Source organism: Alosa alosa, chromosome 13 (assembly GCF_017589495.1).
Source record: "Alosa alosa isolate M-15738 ecotype Scorff River chromosome 13, AALO_Geno_1.1, whole genome shotgun sequence".
Taxonomy (NCBI): Eukaryota; Metazoa; Chordata; class Actinopteri; order Clupeiformes; family Clupeidae; genus Alosa; species Alosa alosa.
The window spans coordinates 27,090,665-27,107,936 of NC_063201.1; the positions used below are offsets into that span (position 1 = coordinate 27,090,665).

At 45.1% G+C, this 17,272-nt stretch overlaps 1 protein-coding gene across 1 annotated transcript; it reads left to right on the plus strand.

The window, feature by feature from the left end:
• Positions 1-289: 289 nt before the first annotated feature.
• nr2f5 (nuclear receptor subfamily 2, group F, member 5) lies at positions 290-14,308 on the plus strand. The gene is made up of 4 exons (XM_048261798.1): positions 290-1,456; positions 9,724-10,004; positions 10,330-10,576; positions 13,381-14,308. The coding sequence occupies exons 1-4, from the start codon at positions 1,090-1,092 to the stop codon at positions 13,698-13,700; spliced, it is 1,215 nt and encodes a 404-aa protein (XP_048117755.1). The 5' UTR covers positions 290-1,089; the 3' UTR covers positions 13,701-14,308.
• Positions 14,309-17,272: the final 2,964 nt, after the last annotated feature.

Consider the following 17,272-nt stretch of genomic DNA (forward strand, 5'->3'; position numbering starts at 1 on the left):
TTGAAGTTTGTAGGGTCGGCGTTTTAGTAACGAAGATGTTCATTATTTGTACTAAACAAGATTGTAAAAGTCAAGCATATTCAACCACTGAATCTTAAATCCAATTGGACACACAGTTCCTTCCTCTGCCTCTACTGGCCAATTAGAGTGGTCACTTCACGTTAGCGATGAAGTAAAAGGAAGGTGACTTATCCTAATATGGTAGTAATAGCCTTATATGGAAAGCGGTCGGAGGGACTACTACTAGCGCGGCTGTTAAGTGTCACTTTCACCAATTTCTGAACTACGATTCTCAGCAAGGGGACCGACTGCTGGCGGGTGAACTGCGTTGAAACTGGCAAAGATTTCTGCTCAGAAACACAACTGCTTTTGGCGTATAACTGGTGATTTGCCGTTGTTGGATGCTTCTTTTCGTGCTAGGAGGCTCAAGATTTCTATCGCTGGACTTCTCAGCCTGCTGATAGGACCTCACGTGAATTTGATTCCACGAGTAATTTCATATTTAAGAAGTTAGCAAACAAGGCCGCAGATGTGAATATCTGCAGTTTATTTTGAACTAATACCCACTTGGCGGATAATACCCCTATCCTCTCTCGTTTGACGGCTGACTGAAATTTTCAAAGTTCAAGAAGATTCCTGGTGGTCGGGCTAAAGATCGGAGGCAAGTGGAAACGCGTATTTTCAGTAAATGACTCACTATGACCTTCTCGTGACGGACCGGCTCTCCGTACAGTGGGTCCCCTCTGTTATTCACCGTCTGCATTATAACTTTTGTGTGTTTGGGGGGATTTCCGCACGGAAAGGAATAGCCTTCTGGCAGGACTCCTATGACCATGTTGCTATCGCGCTTGTTTTGTGAACTTTGATTGCCTATGAGTATTTGTAAACTACACGTTAAAAGAGCATTAGGACACTCGTGAAGACGTGTCTGATTATAGGCAATTGGACACTTTTTCCATATCTCTAGGAACTGTGAAGCGCCTCTCTGCTCATCTTGTTTTCTCAAGACGTCAGAACGGATCCCTATCTCCTCCCCGAGCAACGGAGTCAGGCTATATCGGTTGTTTAACCAAAGTGTTGTAGGATAGCATGGCAATGGTAGTAAACCAGTGGCAAGAGAACATTTCGGCCGATCCCGGGTCTCAACTCCAGATTTGCAGTCAGGAGCCCGGTGGAACGCCGGGAACACCGTCTGGTTCCACTCCGGGGAACGATGCACTTTCTGGGGACAAAATTCCCAATGTGGACTGCATGGTGTGTGGAGACAAGTCCAGTGGTAAACATTACGGCCAGTTCACATGCGAGGGTTGCAAGAGCTTCTTCAAGCGCTCGGTGCGAAGGAACCTGACGTACACATGTCGGGGAAATCGTGATTGTCCTATCGACCAACATCACCGAAATCAGTGCCAGTATTGTCGCCTGAAGAAGTGCTTGAAAGTCGGCATGAGGAGAGAAGGTAAGACGCTTTTGTTTTCAGATAGGCTAGGCTAGGAGGAGCATGCACAGATTTACACTATGAAATGTTGAAAGTCCTGATTGAATCCCTGGGAACAAGGCACTGGTACAATAATAATGTCTGTGTACATCCACAAGAATCGTCACTTGAGCACAAAGTAGTTCTAGTAATAAAGGTCAAATTTGGCCAGAAGACAGTAGCATCATGTTAACATATTTCTTCAAGTTTACTGGTAGCACTGGACAAACAACAAGCGATGCCTAAACACAGCTGTGTTTTTGTAGGTTCCACTTGCTATTTGCGTTATTCAGTGCGCAAGTATGCAGTTATTTTGCACTTTTTGGGTGATGGCCCTCTTTGTCTACCTATTAATTATGGGTTTTGCTCCCCGACACCCTAGCTGCTACCAAAGCCCTCCAGTATATTTACTGTATTGTGCATGATTAAGAACGGGTCAATTAGTGCAAAGAGGAACAGTGATGCAGAGTATGCGGAGCATAACGTTTCGCTTTTAATCAGTCAGTTCCTACTCAGGCGCGTCATGTCCAATCACACGGTTTATGTTAATTACAACACGCGAAGCGAGGACGCTCTGGATCTTCCAAATGTATGCCTTTGCTTGTGCGTTATGATTTTGTTGTAATTTTCAAGTCTTGCTTGATCTCTGAAATACATAGGATACGTGATATTTTACATGCGCGTTAGCCGACTCATGTTTTTTCGTTTCGTTTGATCTTGATTGCTCCCACCGACGAAGGTGGAATTTAATTGCTAGTTAAGGAATGCACTCCTCTAGTTGAAAACCCAGTTGTGATTGATTTAAATGTCTTTTTGGCAAATTGTTAAGTGAACGCTGAATGTTTCTCTTTTGAAAGGTTAACATAACCATCCTAAATCACCGTGCCATATGCTATATAAAATAGGTCAATATTATTAATGTTAATGAAGGCCTTTAATTATTCTAGTAACTCAATATGTTTTTGTTGTGATGCACTGGACTCTCCAAAGTGCGCACACAATCCACATTGTTTATGAACAGCACTCCAGGGTAAATTCACCCAGTCATGCTTCTTTCTGACTGATTGAACCCGAGGAGATCGCCTGACGCACTCCAGTTTGTTGACCTTTTATCTACAAAACCGCGGACCTGAGTTTTAGTCAGATTCAGTGGCCATAATGTCACCACACACGTTTATTTTATACAAGGCCTATCTAGGGTGGTTGCATGATAATTTTCGCGGTCGCTCAATACATCAAATGAATGATGATTTAAATGAGAAAGTTAAATAGGCTTACTCTTCCATTTTTGTCAACAGTTTTGTCTCTGCTCAACTAGTTGTAATGCATTTCAAGGACAAGCAACGACAGATATCTTGACCGTAGCCCAAGTGGATTCATACCCTACCTTTATTTAGAAATGGAATAAAACATCACTTCCATCACCGTCCAAATGGTCCACCAGGGAACCACGGTCTGTAATCTGTAACGTAGTCTTACCTCGTGTTCCATGACATTACATTTAGGTCTACTCGTGATACACATCGTATTGTGCATTATACGGTATATCCCAGCGGTCTGAACGAGATTAGTTAATGAACTGATAAACCGTTAAACCTCGGCTGAGTCTAAAAGGAGGCCCAATGGCCTTCATAAAGCAGAAAGAAAAGTTAGCTATTAGTTGGGGCCTTTGTTTCCGCTCTGCCAAATGTGACGCCAAACGGCAACAGCAACGGCTCAAAAACCTTTGGAGTAAATGGGTCAAGATATATTTATTTTACGAAATACATCAGACTATTCTTTTTTGACTTAATGTGTAGTTTTTGTTTATTAGAAATGACAAATCACATTGCTGCATATAGCTAGAACACATAGGCTATGATGTTATGGCTTTTACATTTTAAAATAATAATTGCTTTACAAATGCACAATTGTTACATTTTTACTGTCAAGGCAGGGATCACTGATGAATAGGCAAGTGTGGAGAAGAGTTTGGCATATGATAGAAAATGACAATTCATTAAAAATAAAAGTGCTTATGTTTTTTGTTTGTTTTCACAGCTTTACATATTTCGATGAGTTTTTAAGGTTTAACTAGTCTTGCGCAAAAACATTCGGTAACATCTTGACTGAAGAATCACACACATGCGGGCTTCCTCTCGTTCTACTCTTGAGGTTATACATAACTTATGACTTTCCCTGAATTATGCAATGGGGTCTCCTGACAAGAACCAGATCAAGAGGCCCAGCATGTTATGCTTTGTGTGTCGTGCAGTAATCTGGCCTGCACACCAGAATTGTTATAGGTTTGTTGGTAGGCCATACTTGATCATTTGGGTTTCTCTGGCCCATTGCACAGTGGAAATCATCTGCACACTGCACAATTGACTCTGCAATAGACACTGGACTTATGGTTTTGTGTCCATTGCTGATTGGCATTTTTGGACACAAAACTTTTCCACAACGCTTTCCTATAGCCTCATTATATTGTACAGAGGCCATTACAACTGTACTGCATGGTCAATGCCATTTGTTTATCTGTTTTGATTCGGTCATATTATATATTTATAGAAAATCTATATATATGTCTCCAAACAAAATGTTTTTGTTCACTGAATTTTTTTTTTTCCCATTTTTTTCCCAGGGAAATGTTAGTGAGAGTAACTACACTTTCATAATGACCCAATGATCTCTCTGACCTGGGGACATGAGAGATAATGGGGACAGTTATTTCTATGAAAAAAGCAACAGCAAGCTGAAAAGATCAATGTTAAACGTTAGTGCAGCTCTGAGAACTTTCCCACAATGGCAACCAGAAGCCAAATGCCTTTTAAACTAGGGATGCACTAATATATCGGTCTAACATCAGTATCAGACGATGTCAGTCCTGTTGTTATGTAGCATCAATTCGGCACTGTAAGAATGTTTTGTTATGTGCGAACTGGGACATTTACAGATGGTGCTATGAAGGCCTGAAAGACTTGAAAATTGTTATTTTTGTCAAATATATTTTAATCAGTAACGGCATCGGTTATCAGCCAAATTGTTATTTTAAACGGTATCAGTATCAGTAACGGTCCAGAATTTCACAATCTGTGCATCTCTATTTTAAACGGCCTTTTAAAACCAATCCTACGCCATATACCATTCATTCTCAAAAAATGCAATTATTTGAAATAAGTGTCATACAGTAAAATGTATGAAGTTTTCCTTTCTGTTAACAATTGAGAGAGAGAGAGAGAGAGAGAGAGAGAGAGAGGGGGAAGAAGGAAGAAGGAAGAGAGACACACTAACTCAAAAGGCAATCTGTTCTTTGCCCCCTCGTGCTCAGAAAGCCCACTCACTGCCTCCCACACAAAGATCACGTGCACAGGGATCTGACTGAGGACAAATTATGCACTGATTTGTGTTCCGCTGACCTCAAAATTCATGTTTTAAGCTCTCTTTTGCTTTTCAGCTACAAGTTGGACATTTTTGTATTAGCTGTTTACTTAGAGAGCGAGAGAGAGAGAGACAGAGAGAACAATTGCGTAGAGTTCAAGGCTTCTTGTGCTGAGTAAAGAGCTCTTTACAAGGGGCTGAAGCGCAGACTGAAGATATTTTGTTTGTCCTTTTCTGCCACGTTGACAGGCTCAGTTCTCCCATGTTGTGCTGGTGAAACTGCCTTACCTGTTTGTAGACCCACATCTCTCTTTGACACGATGGACATTCCTGGCTGACAAAGGGCTCTTCTCAGGGAGAGAGCAGAGAGCAGCAGCCAGCCTAGGGGTGTGTGTGTGTGTGTGTGTGTGTGTGTGTGTGTGTGTGTGTGTGTGTGTGTGTGTGTGTGTATGTGTGTAACTGCCGGGGTGACAGGTCCACAGGCTCCTGCAAGCAGCCACCCCACTGGAATGTTCTGCATGCTCTCCCCTGACCTGTCAATGCAAAAAAGCTCAATATAGACATGAGGAGTTTGGCATATTTACACACCCACACAAACACACACATACACACACACACACACACACACACACACACACACACTATACGGTACATAGTCATGCACACGTCTACGCACTCACACCCACACACATTCTTTTGGCCATAAAAGTAGATAAAGAAAGAGATGGAGAGGGAAACGGGCTTGAGTGATCCTATTTGGGTTCAAATGTATTGTGTACGGTGTATTGGGTTAGTATAAAGTGTAAGTGAATTCATGAGCCAAAGCGTAGGTGAATCACTTGCAAACCTCACCTCTTAATGTTGTGTTTGTCAAGTGCGCTGGCATTGGCCAGGGCGTACCCTCATCTCCGTGTGCTGATGTTGGGATGCTCACCACACTGCGTTGTCTCCTCTTACGCTGCCTACAGCCTACAGCGTATACCTTTCCAGTGTGGGGTGAAATATAGGTCAAAAGGCACATGTTTCGGGGGCTAAGTCCAAACACAACGGTTCCCCTCGGTGTTAGTGTAAATATCAGCTCAGACACACATTAATTGTAGTTCACCCGGGATTGCAGTCAAAAGGACTGTGGGCCTTTTCCCATACTCTCTCTCTTACGCTCTCTCTCTCTATCGATCTACCTATCTATCTTTCTCTTTCTGCCTCACACACACACACACACTTATGTCCAGCAACAGCCTGAAAGCTCTGGTCTGGATTGAGGGTTGAAAATAATGTCTGTATGTAACGGAATTGAGTGAGATAACTTACAGGTAAGCAACAGTGCTGGTTTACCCTGGAAATTCAGAGTTCTCGCGAGAGCACAATGGAATTGTCTCTGCGAGACACTCTGGCAACGAGCAATGATGCACGTTACTTTTTCCCCTTGCATTCCGGGGAACCAGCTAAACTGATGAAGACAGCGCTGCAACGTTGGAAGACAGTACACATTGGTCGTAGTGTTATCCGATTGCGCCGAAGTCCGAAATCATTCAGAGTAAACATGGTCTAGTGTTATCCAATTGCATGCAGTGAGATTTTTAAATGCATGCTTGTTGCCGCCCCTCGAGTTGGGCCATTACATTGCTCTTTGCCAGACCCTTAATCTTTCTAGATTATCAGGGTCTGGATTTTCCAGGCTAGTGCTGGTTCATAAATCTAGAACTTTCCATTCGTCATTGTTCTAGTTGTAGCCACTGGCTTCCACTGCTCACTTTCCCACCAAAGCACTTCCACTTCACACCCCAAGAAAATAGGCCAGCTTTAAGATCGTTACATCTCATTCACCGAACCCTCACCCCTTCCACCCTCTCTCTCTCTCTCTCTCCTGTCCAGGACAGTGCTCACATCTCTCTTATTAATGCAGCCGGGCTCTATTGCAGCTGCTGCAGCGTGTAGCTTGGGATAGTAAAAAGGTCTGCAGCAGCTAATGTGCCTGAGTCTCCTCACGCAAACCTTCCCTCTTTCCTGTCTCTGTCTCTCTCTCTCTCTCTCTCTCTCTCTCTCTCTCTCTCTCTAACACATACACTTTCTTTCTCTCTCACACACAAACACATTACACACACAGACACAGACACACACAAACACTTCCTCACTCTATTTTTCTTTCTGTTTCACCCTCTTGTGTAGTCCCTGTCTTCCTCGGCACTTATCTGTAGCGACGTGAGTTGTTAAAGTTATTGGAGGTGTTTTTTGAAGCGTTGTTTTTCTTAGCGACTTTCTCTATACCTCCTTTCTCTATACTTTGCTTTCCTTGCGTGTTACATGATACTGGAACTCACTGGAACACGCACGTGTGTGCACACACACACACACACACACACACACACACACACACACACACACACACACACACACACACACAGTTGGTAGGGACCAGATTGTGGAGTGCAATTTAATTTAGTATACTCATTTACTCTCTCGTGGTAGTGACTTTAACGTCTGCGCAGTGCAGGGAATCCCTTTGATTACAGACATTTTGCTAAATTGATTCCCATTACATAAGCGCCTGACGTGTTTTCTTCCTTTTTTTTTTGGTCGCCATTACCCCATAGCTGTAAGAGCAAAGGTTAAATCAGGACAGCTCTCTCTCTCTCTCTCTCTCTCTCATTTTTACTTTCTCTCTCTCTCTCACGGGTGCTTGCTGGAGCGTGCTGCCGGTTGAGAAGTCCAATTTGTGCTTTGAGAGTCTTGCTGCTGCCACTGTTGTTCCCGTTACCGCGGCGGTGCTGGCGGCTGTACTAAAAGCCCTCTGCGTTTCCCTTGGTGTGTGTCTGTGCCGGTGACGGTTGTGACCCTCTGCATCTCCCTGTGTGTGTGTGTGTGTGTGTGTGTGTGTGTGTGGCTGCGTCTCTGCTCTCCGGCGCTCTGTCTGTCATCCCAGTGAGAGCACTGAGGTCAGAGTCCCCGGCTTTGCATTGCTGGGCTCCAGCATTTGGGTGCATGTCACTTCTACTAGTGGCTGCTGTTTGATTGGGGGCTGAGATTCTGGCCTCCGTGTTGACCTGAGTGACAGAGAGAACAAGACAAAGTGAGATACATGAAGGCACACAGGCAAAGGGAAAGAGAGGGAGAGAGAAAGAGAGAGAGAGAGAGAGAGAGAGAGAACAAGACTTTAGTCTACAAAAGTGGAGAGCTAGAGGGAGCAGATTGTGGCATAATTTTGCAGCTGAACCCCACATGCCTTCCATGTCTCTTTAGCCTCCTATCTTTCTCCGTCGTGCATTGTGTCTCATTTCATCCTTGTCTCTATCGTCGGTCAATCACTTTGACCTCTATCTTCTGTTCCTTGGGTCATTTGTCATTCCCCACTCACACAAGCACATGGATGAGCCTTTTTTTCAGTTTGAAAGTTAAAAATATTCTCTGGTTCACCCAAATCAAACGGTATTGTCACTGTTATATAAGCATTATTCGGGGTTGTGAAGTTGGCCAGGGCGCGTTGGTGCAGAGTAAGATTATGACCCCTCTGACGTACAATACCTCAGCGGGCTCCATTGACACAACAGTTCTATTTTGGGGTGAAGAGACGCTGGGTGGGAAAACAGTTTCCATCCTAAATGTATTTACACCACCCCTCCTCTGTCACCCTCCCTTTCTCCTTCTCTTACTTTTTCTCTCTTTCCTTTCTATCTTACGCTCTGTCTCTTTCTTCTTCCTCCACTCTCTTGTCATTCCCTCTCTCACTCTGTCTCACATACTCCCCCCCCCTCTCTCTCTCTTGTCTTTCTTTCTCTTTCTCATGTTCTCTCTCTCTCTCTCTACCCCCGCCCCTGCCTGGGTGTAACTGTAGATGGAGTTATTAGGCAGACAGCAGGATGGTGTAACAGGTGTTTTCCAAATGGGCTCTGAGCCATGGCAGTGTGCAGGGGCAGCATTGTGCAGGGCAGTGCAGCAGATCTGGGCGACCGCTGGCCTCTCTGTGCCCCTTTGGCCCCCGGCTGAGCCATTTGCTGAAGGGAGGTGTGAAGAGCAATCCCACTTTAGCACACCTTCCCTTCGCCATCACTCACCAAAGACACACACACACACACACAAACACACATAACCACACACACATATAACCACAAAACACACACACACACACATATAACCACACACACACACACACACACACACACATAACACACACACACACACACACACACACACACACACACACACACACACACACACACACACACACACACACAAACACACACACATAACCACACACACATAACCACAAAACACACATACATAACCACAGAAATACACACGCATAACCACACATACACACACATGCTCTCTCTCTATCTCTATCTCTCTCTCTCTCTCTATCTATCTATCTGTCTGTTTCTGTCTCTTTCTCTGTGCCCCCCATCTCTTTTCATTTTTCACTCTCTTTCTCTTTCCTTTTTATGTCATTCACTTGTTCCGTCTCTGTTTCAGGAAAGACGGATTTCACAATTGCCCTGCTGTGGGCCGGGCGGGTGGGTGGGTGAAAGCGCGAGGCTGTTGCGACATTTCACATTTCTCCTCGTCTTTTGACACCTGACATAACCTTCACGTGGCTTTTAGCTGTGATTGTGTTGATCCTGCAGAGGCTGCTGAGGGAAGCCAAACGCCATTGTCAGTAGTGCAATCTGTCACCACCCGTGTTCAGCTCGATTTACTGATGCTGAAAAAAGAAAATTCTGTTCCACTTGAAAAAAATATCATAGTCTAAAGGTCACATGTGGTGCAGGACTTGAATCAAATATCGTAGTTATTTTATTCTTTATTAAAAAAAATGTATGTCTTCTCATGTAAGATCCCAGATTAATCATATTCTTCTGTCTTTTCTGTTATTCTTGTCTCTCATGCTATAGCCGTCCAGAGGGGCCGTATGTCCAACTCCCAGACCAGCCCTGGGCAGTACCTGACCAATGGCAGCGATCCTTACAACGGTCAGCCCTACTTGTCCGGCTTCATCTCGCTGCTGTTGAGGGCCGAGCCGTACCCCACGTCTCGCTACGGGGCCCAGTGCATGCAGTCCAACAACCTGATGGGCATTGAGAACATCTGCGAGCTGGCCGCCAGGCTGCTCTTCAGTGCTGTGGAGTGGGCCAAGAACATCCCCTTCTTCCCTGACCTGCAACTCATGGACCAGGTGAGCGCACTTAGCCAGGAAGCGGCGGCGCTTTGGCCATTCAAGCAGCATTGCATTGTGCTCGGCATATTGGGGCAGTATGCATTCATGTACTGCATAGGGAAGATGAAAAACTCGCCACATTGCTTGTGCTTGGTAGAAGCAAATATTCAAGGCTCACAAAGGAAGAACAGGATTTTGTAATCATATCTAAGTGTATCCAAACCTTTTTGCAAATATTATTATAAATACTGTGCCAAGCGGGTTGATGCTGCGTTTTGTTGATTGAGTTTCATAAATTTGACTTCATGTAACCAAGATCCTTATGTCTACTCTCTGTGCCTAGGTGGCGCTGTTGCGCATGTCATGGAGCGAGCTGTTTGTGCTGAATGCTGCCCAGTGCTCCATGCCCCTGCACGTGGCGCCCCTCCTGGCCGCAGCCGGCCTGCACGCCTCCCCCATGTCTGCCGAGCGCGTGGTGGCTTTCATGGACCACATCCGTGTCTTCCAGGAGCAAGTGGAGAAGCTAAAGGTCCTGCAGGTGGACACAGCCGAGTACTCCTGCCTCAAATCCATCGTGCTCTTCACCTCTGGTATGTAGCCTAGCCTAGCGCCCAGGTTCTCCTTCTCTGGTAGTAGTTGACTCTGGAGATGGGTTCGGAATCTATTTATTCACACACATACTGCACCTAGAGCGAATAACCATCACAATTCACTAGTTATTCACTAGTTATTATCATAATAACTAGTCATTATACCATAATCACTATATATTGTGCATAAGTGGATGTTCCGCACACAACATGAATCAGACCTGGCATTGATCTGGAGTGGTTCGGATGCATTCACACTGGATCAGGACCGGATCAATTTAAAGTAAAACTCAAGCCCAGACGAGTAGAACTTTATTAACCCCAAAAGGGTTAATTTGCTGTCTAGTAAAAACAGAAAGGCAAAGCCACACAAATACATTAAAATACAACATATAATAACATATTATCTAATGCATGTAGTATACAAAATAGAGTGCTCTGTTTGTGCAAGCCTCTGTGAAGCCATGTTTACCCAGTGACGTTGGATGGTACATCGTCAGATAGCTAGCTGGGTTATCCTAGTGTTGGGTTGTTAGCAAATTGTTCAATACTGACTCAAAGAGGTTAACAAAGATTGGCAAACATTAAATCCAGAAGTTAGAAGGGTTCGCCCTGAAAATCCATTTCTATGATATCTGATACAGTGACTGAATTTGTTTGAGTGAATATCACTTTGTAAATATATAGAATCAAAAGTAGATCTGAAATGATGTGGCACAATTATATTTGACTATTATATTTCATGTATCACAAAGGTTGACATGTTGTCAAACATGTCTAGAAGGACTTGTCCCTTTTTAGTGTCAGGTTTTGTTTTCCATTTTTTTCCTTCCACCTTCTGCTATCACAGAAAGGACATGGAGTGCCCCCCACTCTCTCTGGAGGTGACGTAGGGTGGCTGAAGGGCTCTTGGCTAGTTGTGCTATGCCCCTACAGTGTACATCTGCGTGGTACATACAGTGTGGTATTAATGTGTTTTTAAGTGTCTGCACTTGACCCTTCTAGGTAGCACTTCCTCATTCATTTTTATGCAGCACATTACATGATCTTCCGGCTCATGTTTATTTAATTAAGTGAGCGGAGTACAGTACCTCTGCGACTGTGACCCTTGCCACCGCAGTCACGCCAGATGGGACGGGTGTCCATAGCACAGGTCCAAAGCCTTGACTCCGAGGTGTCTCTCCCAGCCGTGTTGTCATTCTCAAACGAGGGCTCTCTCATAGACACACACTCAGGCCCATGTTGTCAGAAAGCCTTTTTTCCAGCAGAGCACCTGGCTCAGGGCTGCTGCACTCTTCCAAATGGATGGCTGGATGGCTGCATCTCTCTCTCTCCCTCTCTCTCTTTCTCTTTTTTCCTCTCTCTCCTCTCTCTCTCTCTCTCTCTCTCCTGCCCCTTTATTTCCTCTTCTTCTTTTTCCATCACTCTCCTCTTCACGCTTCCATCTATTATTGAAACCAGCCCTGACAGCCAACCCCCACCCCACCCCACCCCACCCCACACCCACACCCACACCCACACACCACCCCTATTTCCACCTCCCACCTCCGTCCCCTCAGCCCTTTGCACCCCCACCAACATGGCTGAATTATGCATGGCGAGTTCTAGCGAGAGGGATTTGCCACAGCCTGGCCCTGACCTACATAACCTCTGTAGCCCAGGGCATCACTGTGATCTGTCCTCCAACTCCAGCCAGAGCAAACCCCCGTTCATCCCCGCCCTCCCACAGAGACCTGCCAGCATGAGCTAACAGGGCCAGACAAACTCCGGTGCCCCCTAACCTCCAGCCCAGGGGCGGCTGTACCCTCCGACCCATCACCCTGGATCAGCGAGCGGACGTCTAATGTCACCAATGTTCACCGCCTCACCCCCCAACACACACACACACACACACACACACACACACACACACACACATGCTCATGCCCCCGCACCCCCAAACAATATTTCCCTCCTACCCGTCTGTCTTTTTATGTGTCTGTCCGTCTGTCTGCCTGTACAGTCGAGAGACAAAGGGGGTCCGGGGCCCGACTAAGCGTCCGCTCCCCATGTTAGGTGTGGTGGAAGCACGCAAGCCCTGTCAGCGAGAGCATTGTTGTCGAGGTGTCTGATTTGATGCCCACTCATCCAAAATGGCGGAGGGCCACTGATGTTTTTATCCACGGGGGTTTCAGCGGAGGGCAGACGTGACAGTTATGCCTCGCCCAGGGGGTTCGTAATCACCATAGAAATGTTAAGCAATTAATCTTTTGTTGCAGGGCAAACAGAAGCTCAGCAGGAAGACATTTATGCTCGGAACACTAATAAATGGACAGGGGGAAAAGAAACTAAAGGAGAGTGTCAGCATTTATGAAAAAAGGAGTTGTATAAAGCTTCCCTTTCTGTGCAAAAGCGGGTCTGAAAGTTGAACGCTGTCATGCGGATTAAAGTGCAGTGGATACATAGAAAGTGAATACTGTATGTGGTGACTTCCTGCATCTGGTTATGAAACTTGCCTTATGAAACTATACCAAAGGCCATCACATGTTTGTGACTTTGCTGTTGCACAAAAAAGAGACTAATGGGTGAAATGTCAAACTGGCCCATTATCTGATTGCTCAAAAGTGGTCAGATAAAGATCTGAAAATAATCTGGGTCAATGTCTATAGCCAGTATCCAACTCTGCCTTTGTGTGCCATATGCTTGTTAACGCTTTTTTCAATAACAATACCCATTCCTCTTTTTTCTTTGTTTTTCTCTTGCTCTCTCTCTCTCCCTCTCCCTCGCTCTCTCTCTCTCTCTCTCTCTCTCTCTCTCTCTCTCAGATGCCATGGGTCTGTCCGACGTGGCCCATGTGGAGAGCATCCAGGAGAAGTCTCAGTGTGCGCTGGAGGAGTATGTGCGTAACCAGTACCCGAGCCAGCCCAACCGCTTCGGCCGCCTGCTGCTGCGGCTGCCCTCGCTGCGCATCGTCTCCTCGCCAGTCATCGAGCAGCTATTCTTCGTGCGCCTGGTGGGCAAGACGCCCATCGAGACCCTCCTGCGGGACATGCTCCTGTCCGGCTCCAGCTACAACTGGCCCTACATGCCCGCCGTCCAGCGCGACCGCCCCCTCGCCCTGCATTACAACGAGAACGGCCCTTGATCTGCCCCCTGTAGGGTGAGACGGGGATGCGGGCGGTCAGCAGCTTTCTGACTGACCTCCTAAACCACCCCCCAGCCCCAGGCCCCCAAGCGCTTCTTCACATTGCCAGGGCTGACCTGACTGATGGACAGTTTGAGACCCGTATGGGCCTGTTCTGATGCAACCCAGAGCGACCCAAACTGATTCTGTGCTGTCGCTTGGGGAACGAACCTTGATCCTTCACTGAAGTCCGTCAGACTCTCATTGCTTGTGTTGTTTTTTTTTATAAATAGTCACTTGATGCCAGTCCCTGCACAAGGGGACGCAGATTTCAGAGGAGCTGGCAGAAGGGCTTTGTGCTGTTACTGAAGAGGCCCGATTCTTGAAACTCTTTTGCGAATGAACCAGAAGCCATTAAAAGTACCAATGCCAAAACTCTTTTTTTTTTCTTTTTTTGTAAACAAGGACATTCAGAGAGAATAATCTCATTGTCTGTTTGGGGGCCTTCATGAAAATGCTCAGCTAGATTTTTTTTTTTTCAAACTGAAACTCAAGATTGTGTCCATATGTGTGGTGTACTACTCTGTGCAGCTAGGGCAAACAGTGTGATCACAGCAGCTGAGGTTGGAATGGAGAGGTGGGGGAGGGAAGGGGAGGGGGTTGTGTGTGTGTGTGTGTGTGTGTGTGTGTGTGTGTGTGTGTGTGTGTGTGTGTGTGTGTGTGTGTGTGTGTGTGTGTGTCAGGGGGGGGGGGTTGAATCTCCTATTATGTCCAAGTGGAAGCAGAGAGACAAATAAAAATATTTTGGGACAGACTTACGTAAAAAGAAAGCCATTGCCAAAGCCAAAGCGGCAAAGGAACTGTTTGGAATGTTTTGTGGTAGTGGTTACAAAAAAAATCTCTTTTGGTTTGTTTCCGAGTTGACCTTCTTTGTATTTTTGGGTCTCTGAAGAGGTTGGAAGCTGTGAAAAGAGGCACTTGATATATGAAACCAGCCAGAAAACCCCACCCCTCCCCTCTCTCTCTCTTTCTCTCTCTCTCTCTTTCTCTCTGTTTTACTCTACTCAGCTATCACCAAAAGTCCAGCACAACTAGATAGTACTTTAGTCGCCATGTCAAGCACAAAGGCCATCCTGTTTATAGTGCTTATTGGGAGCGTTAATGCCTTGTTGTCTGTTCAAGGTAAATATCAATGAACAAATATATATATATTGCCAACCATTAAACCTCAGCGAGAATGTCAGGTGACCTATAGGGAGAGGGCATCTTGTGTAGCATAGGTATATCTATCGTAATCATTTTCTTGTCTGTATAGAATCAATTGGAGTCAGATGTCAAAACAGTTTCACATTCAAAAATGGCACTACAGTTTGTAAAGTCAACATTTGGATACAAAAGCCATTGGGACCTTGAGAAGCAGGACCTTTTGTTTTATTAGCTCACAGAAATATTTCTATAAGAGTATTGTTTTTTTCCCTGTATTTTAGGTTTTGAAAAATTGATCAATGAATGATATAAAGAAAACTGTCATTCAGATATCATTAATGTTTTTGTGTGATTCATTTCTACCATGTAAACAAATCAGTTCTGAGATGATCAGTAATTCAAGCATTATGTCCACAGCAGCTCCCTGGACAGACTTGCTTGCCACATTCTACACTGGTATGATTTCAGATAATTTAACTGATACTACTGGCATTCTTGTCAGTTGTCATATTAACCGTCCAAAAAGTCTGAGACCAAACCACTTGCAAGCTTCATATCTCCAGGACCAGCAGCCCAAATATCATACCATAAAAAGAGCATTGCCTGATTCTACTGATCTGGTCTTTTTTCCAAAAAATGCTAAATTTGCCTCAGAATCGAGATCTCATTCCATCTCTATCAATGCTTTTGTTCTATTTTACATATAAGGATTGTAATTGTAATGGAATTCATAACTAATTTAACATGTAATAATAACCTAGGGTGTCTGTAAAGAGTGACAGACACTGTATATGTTAACTCACCCTCTCAGGATGGGATTTTTGGAGGGGGGTTAGAAATGTCACACAGCCCTTTCCCCTTCAATATGTTTGACCCCCCACCCACCCACACACACACACGCACGCACGCATACAACCCCCATCTCCAGAGCCATGGGGACGGAGAGGCAAATATGAGAATGACTTATGCTTTCATTTCACAGCTGTCACTCCAGGCCCAACCCTGTGACCCCTCCAATCACCAATGGATAAAATACACATGCACACACACACACGGACACACATGGACACACACACACACATTCAAATGTGCACACACGCCACATGCAGGTCCCCCCAGGCCATATACATTTTTTATTGCGCTGATCCAGGTAAATGAGAGGGTGTTACAGTGAAGTTATTATTTAAAAAGAATGTGACAAAGATATGTGAAAAAAGTATATCTATCACCACCAAAATCGATTCACTGAAACATCTTATTTTAACCGTAAGTCTAAATTCAGTGATCCACTATTGTAAGCTGATGAAGAATAAGATTTGCCTTTTTGGACAGCCAGTGGAAAGGATCTCAATGCAGACCCAGTCATCTCAAGCCGATGGTAATTGTCTGCACATCCACCAACCCAAACAAACGGGTTCCCTCGATGGTCACTTGACAGACGTTTGTCAGGCACACTTAGCCTCGACATCTCCAGTATCTGTTGTGACGCAGTTTCAGTTGGTCAGTGTTGGGGGGTGGAGGCTGAGGACGAGCATCCCTGAGTTCAACCAATATGTGCTGGGAATGGGGTGGGGGACATTGTGATTCAGCCCTGTAATTTATACAAAGTGGTTGGATGAAAAGCTCAGCCGTAGCCTCCAGCTAAGGGGTTTTTAAAACATGAATGTTAGCCACAAGGGCAAGCTGTCTGTCTCTGGGGACTTTGCCAGCCAGCAGTGTCCAGATCAATAGACGAGATGTCAACTTGAATTGAGGTCACTCTTTGTCCATAAGAGGTCCCCACTCACTGGCTCAACATCAGTGAAGGCAGAGGGAGCCAGAAAACACAGCTGCCCTATAGCAGGTCATCGCTCCTCTCTCTTTTCCTCTCTTCTCTTCTTCTCTCTTCTCTTCTCTTCATCTCTTCTCCTCTCCTCTCTTCGTCTCTTCTCTTCTCCTCTCTTCTCTTCGTCTCTTCTCTTCTCCTCTCTTCTCTTTGTCTCTTTTCTTCTCTCTTCTCTTCATTTCTTCTCCTCTCCTCTCTTCGTCTCTTCTCTTCTCCTCTCTTCTCTTCGTCTCTTCTCTTCTCCTCTCTTCTCTTTGTCTCTTTTCTTCTCTCTTCTCTTCATTTCTTCTCCTCTCTTCTCTTCTCCTCTCTTCTCTTTGTCTCTTTTCTTCTCTCTTCTCTTCATTTCTTCTCCTCTCTTCTCTTCGTCTCTTCTCTTTTCTTCTCTTCTCTTCTCTGCTCTCTTTTCTCATCTATTATCGTATCTCACAGGCCATATCCTAGTGGAATTTGGTCTCAGTGCATACTGTAATCATATCCCTATTAGAGAGAATGTAAATGTTTTGTGGGGAGGGAGGGCATAATGTAATTTGGGGTGGGCATATTACATATTAAGGTATAT

Coding starts and splice junctions, on each gene's coding strand:
- nr2f5 (XM_048261798.1), top strand. CDS start 1,090: ATGGCAATGGTAGTAAACCAGTGGCAAGAGAACATTTCGGCCGATCCC. Junction 1,457..9,723: donor AGTCGGCATGAGGAGAGAAG/GTAAGACGCTTT, acceptor CTCATGCTATAG/CCGTCCAGAGGGGCCGTATG. Junction 10,577..13,380: donor CATCGTGCTCTTCACCTCTG/GTATGTAGCCTA, acceptor TCTCTCTCTCAG/ATGCCATGGGTCTGTCCGAC.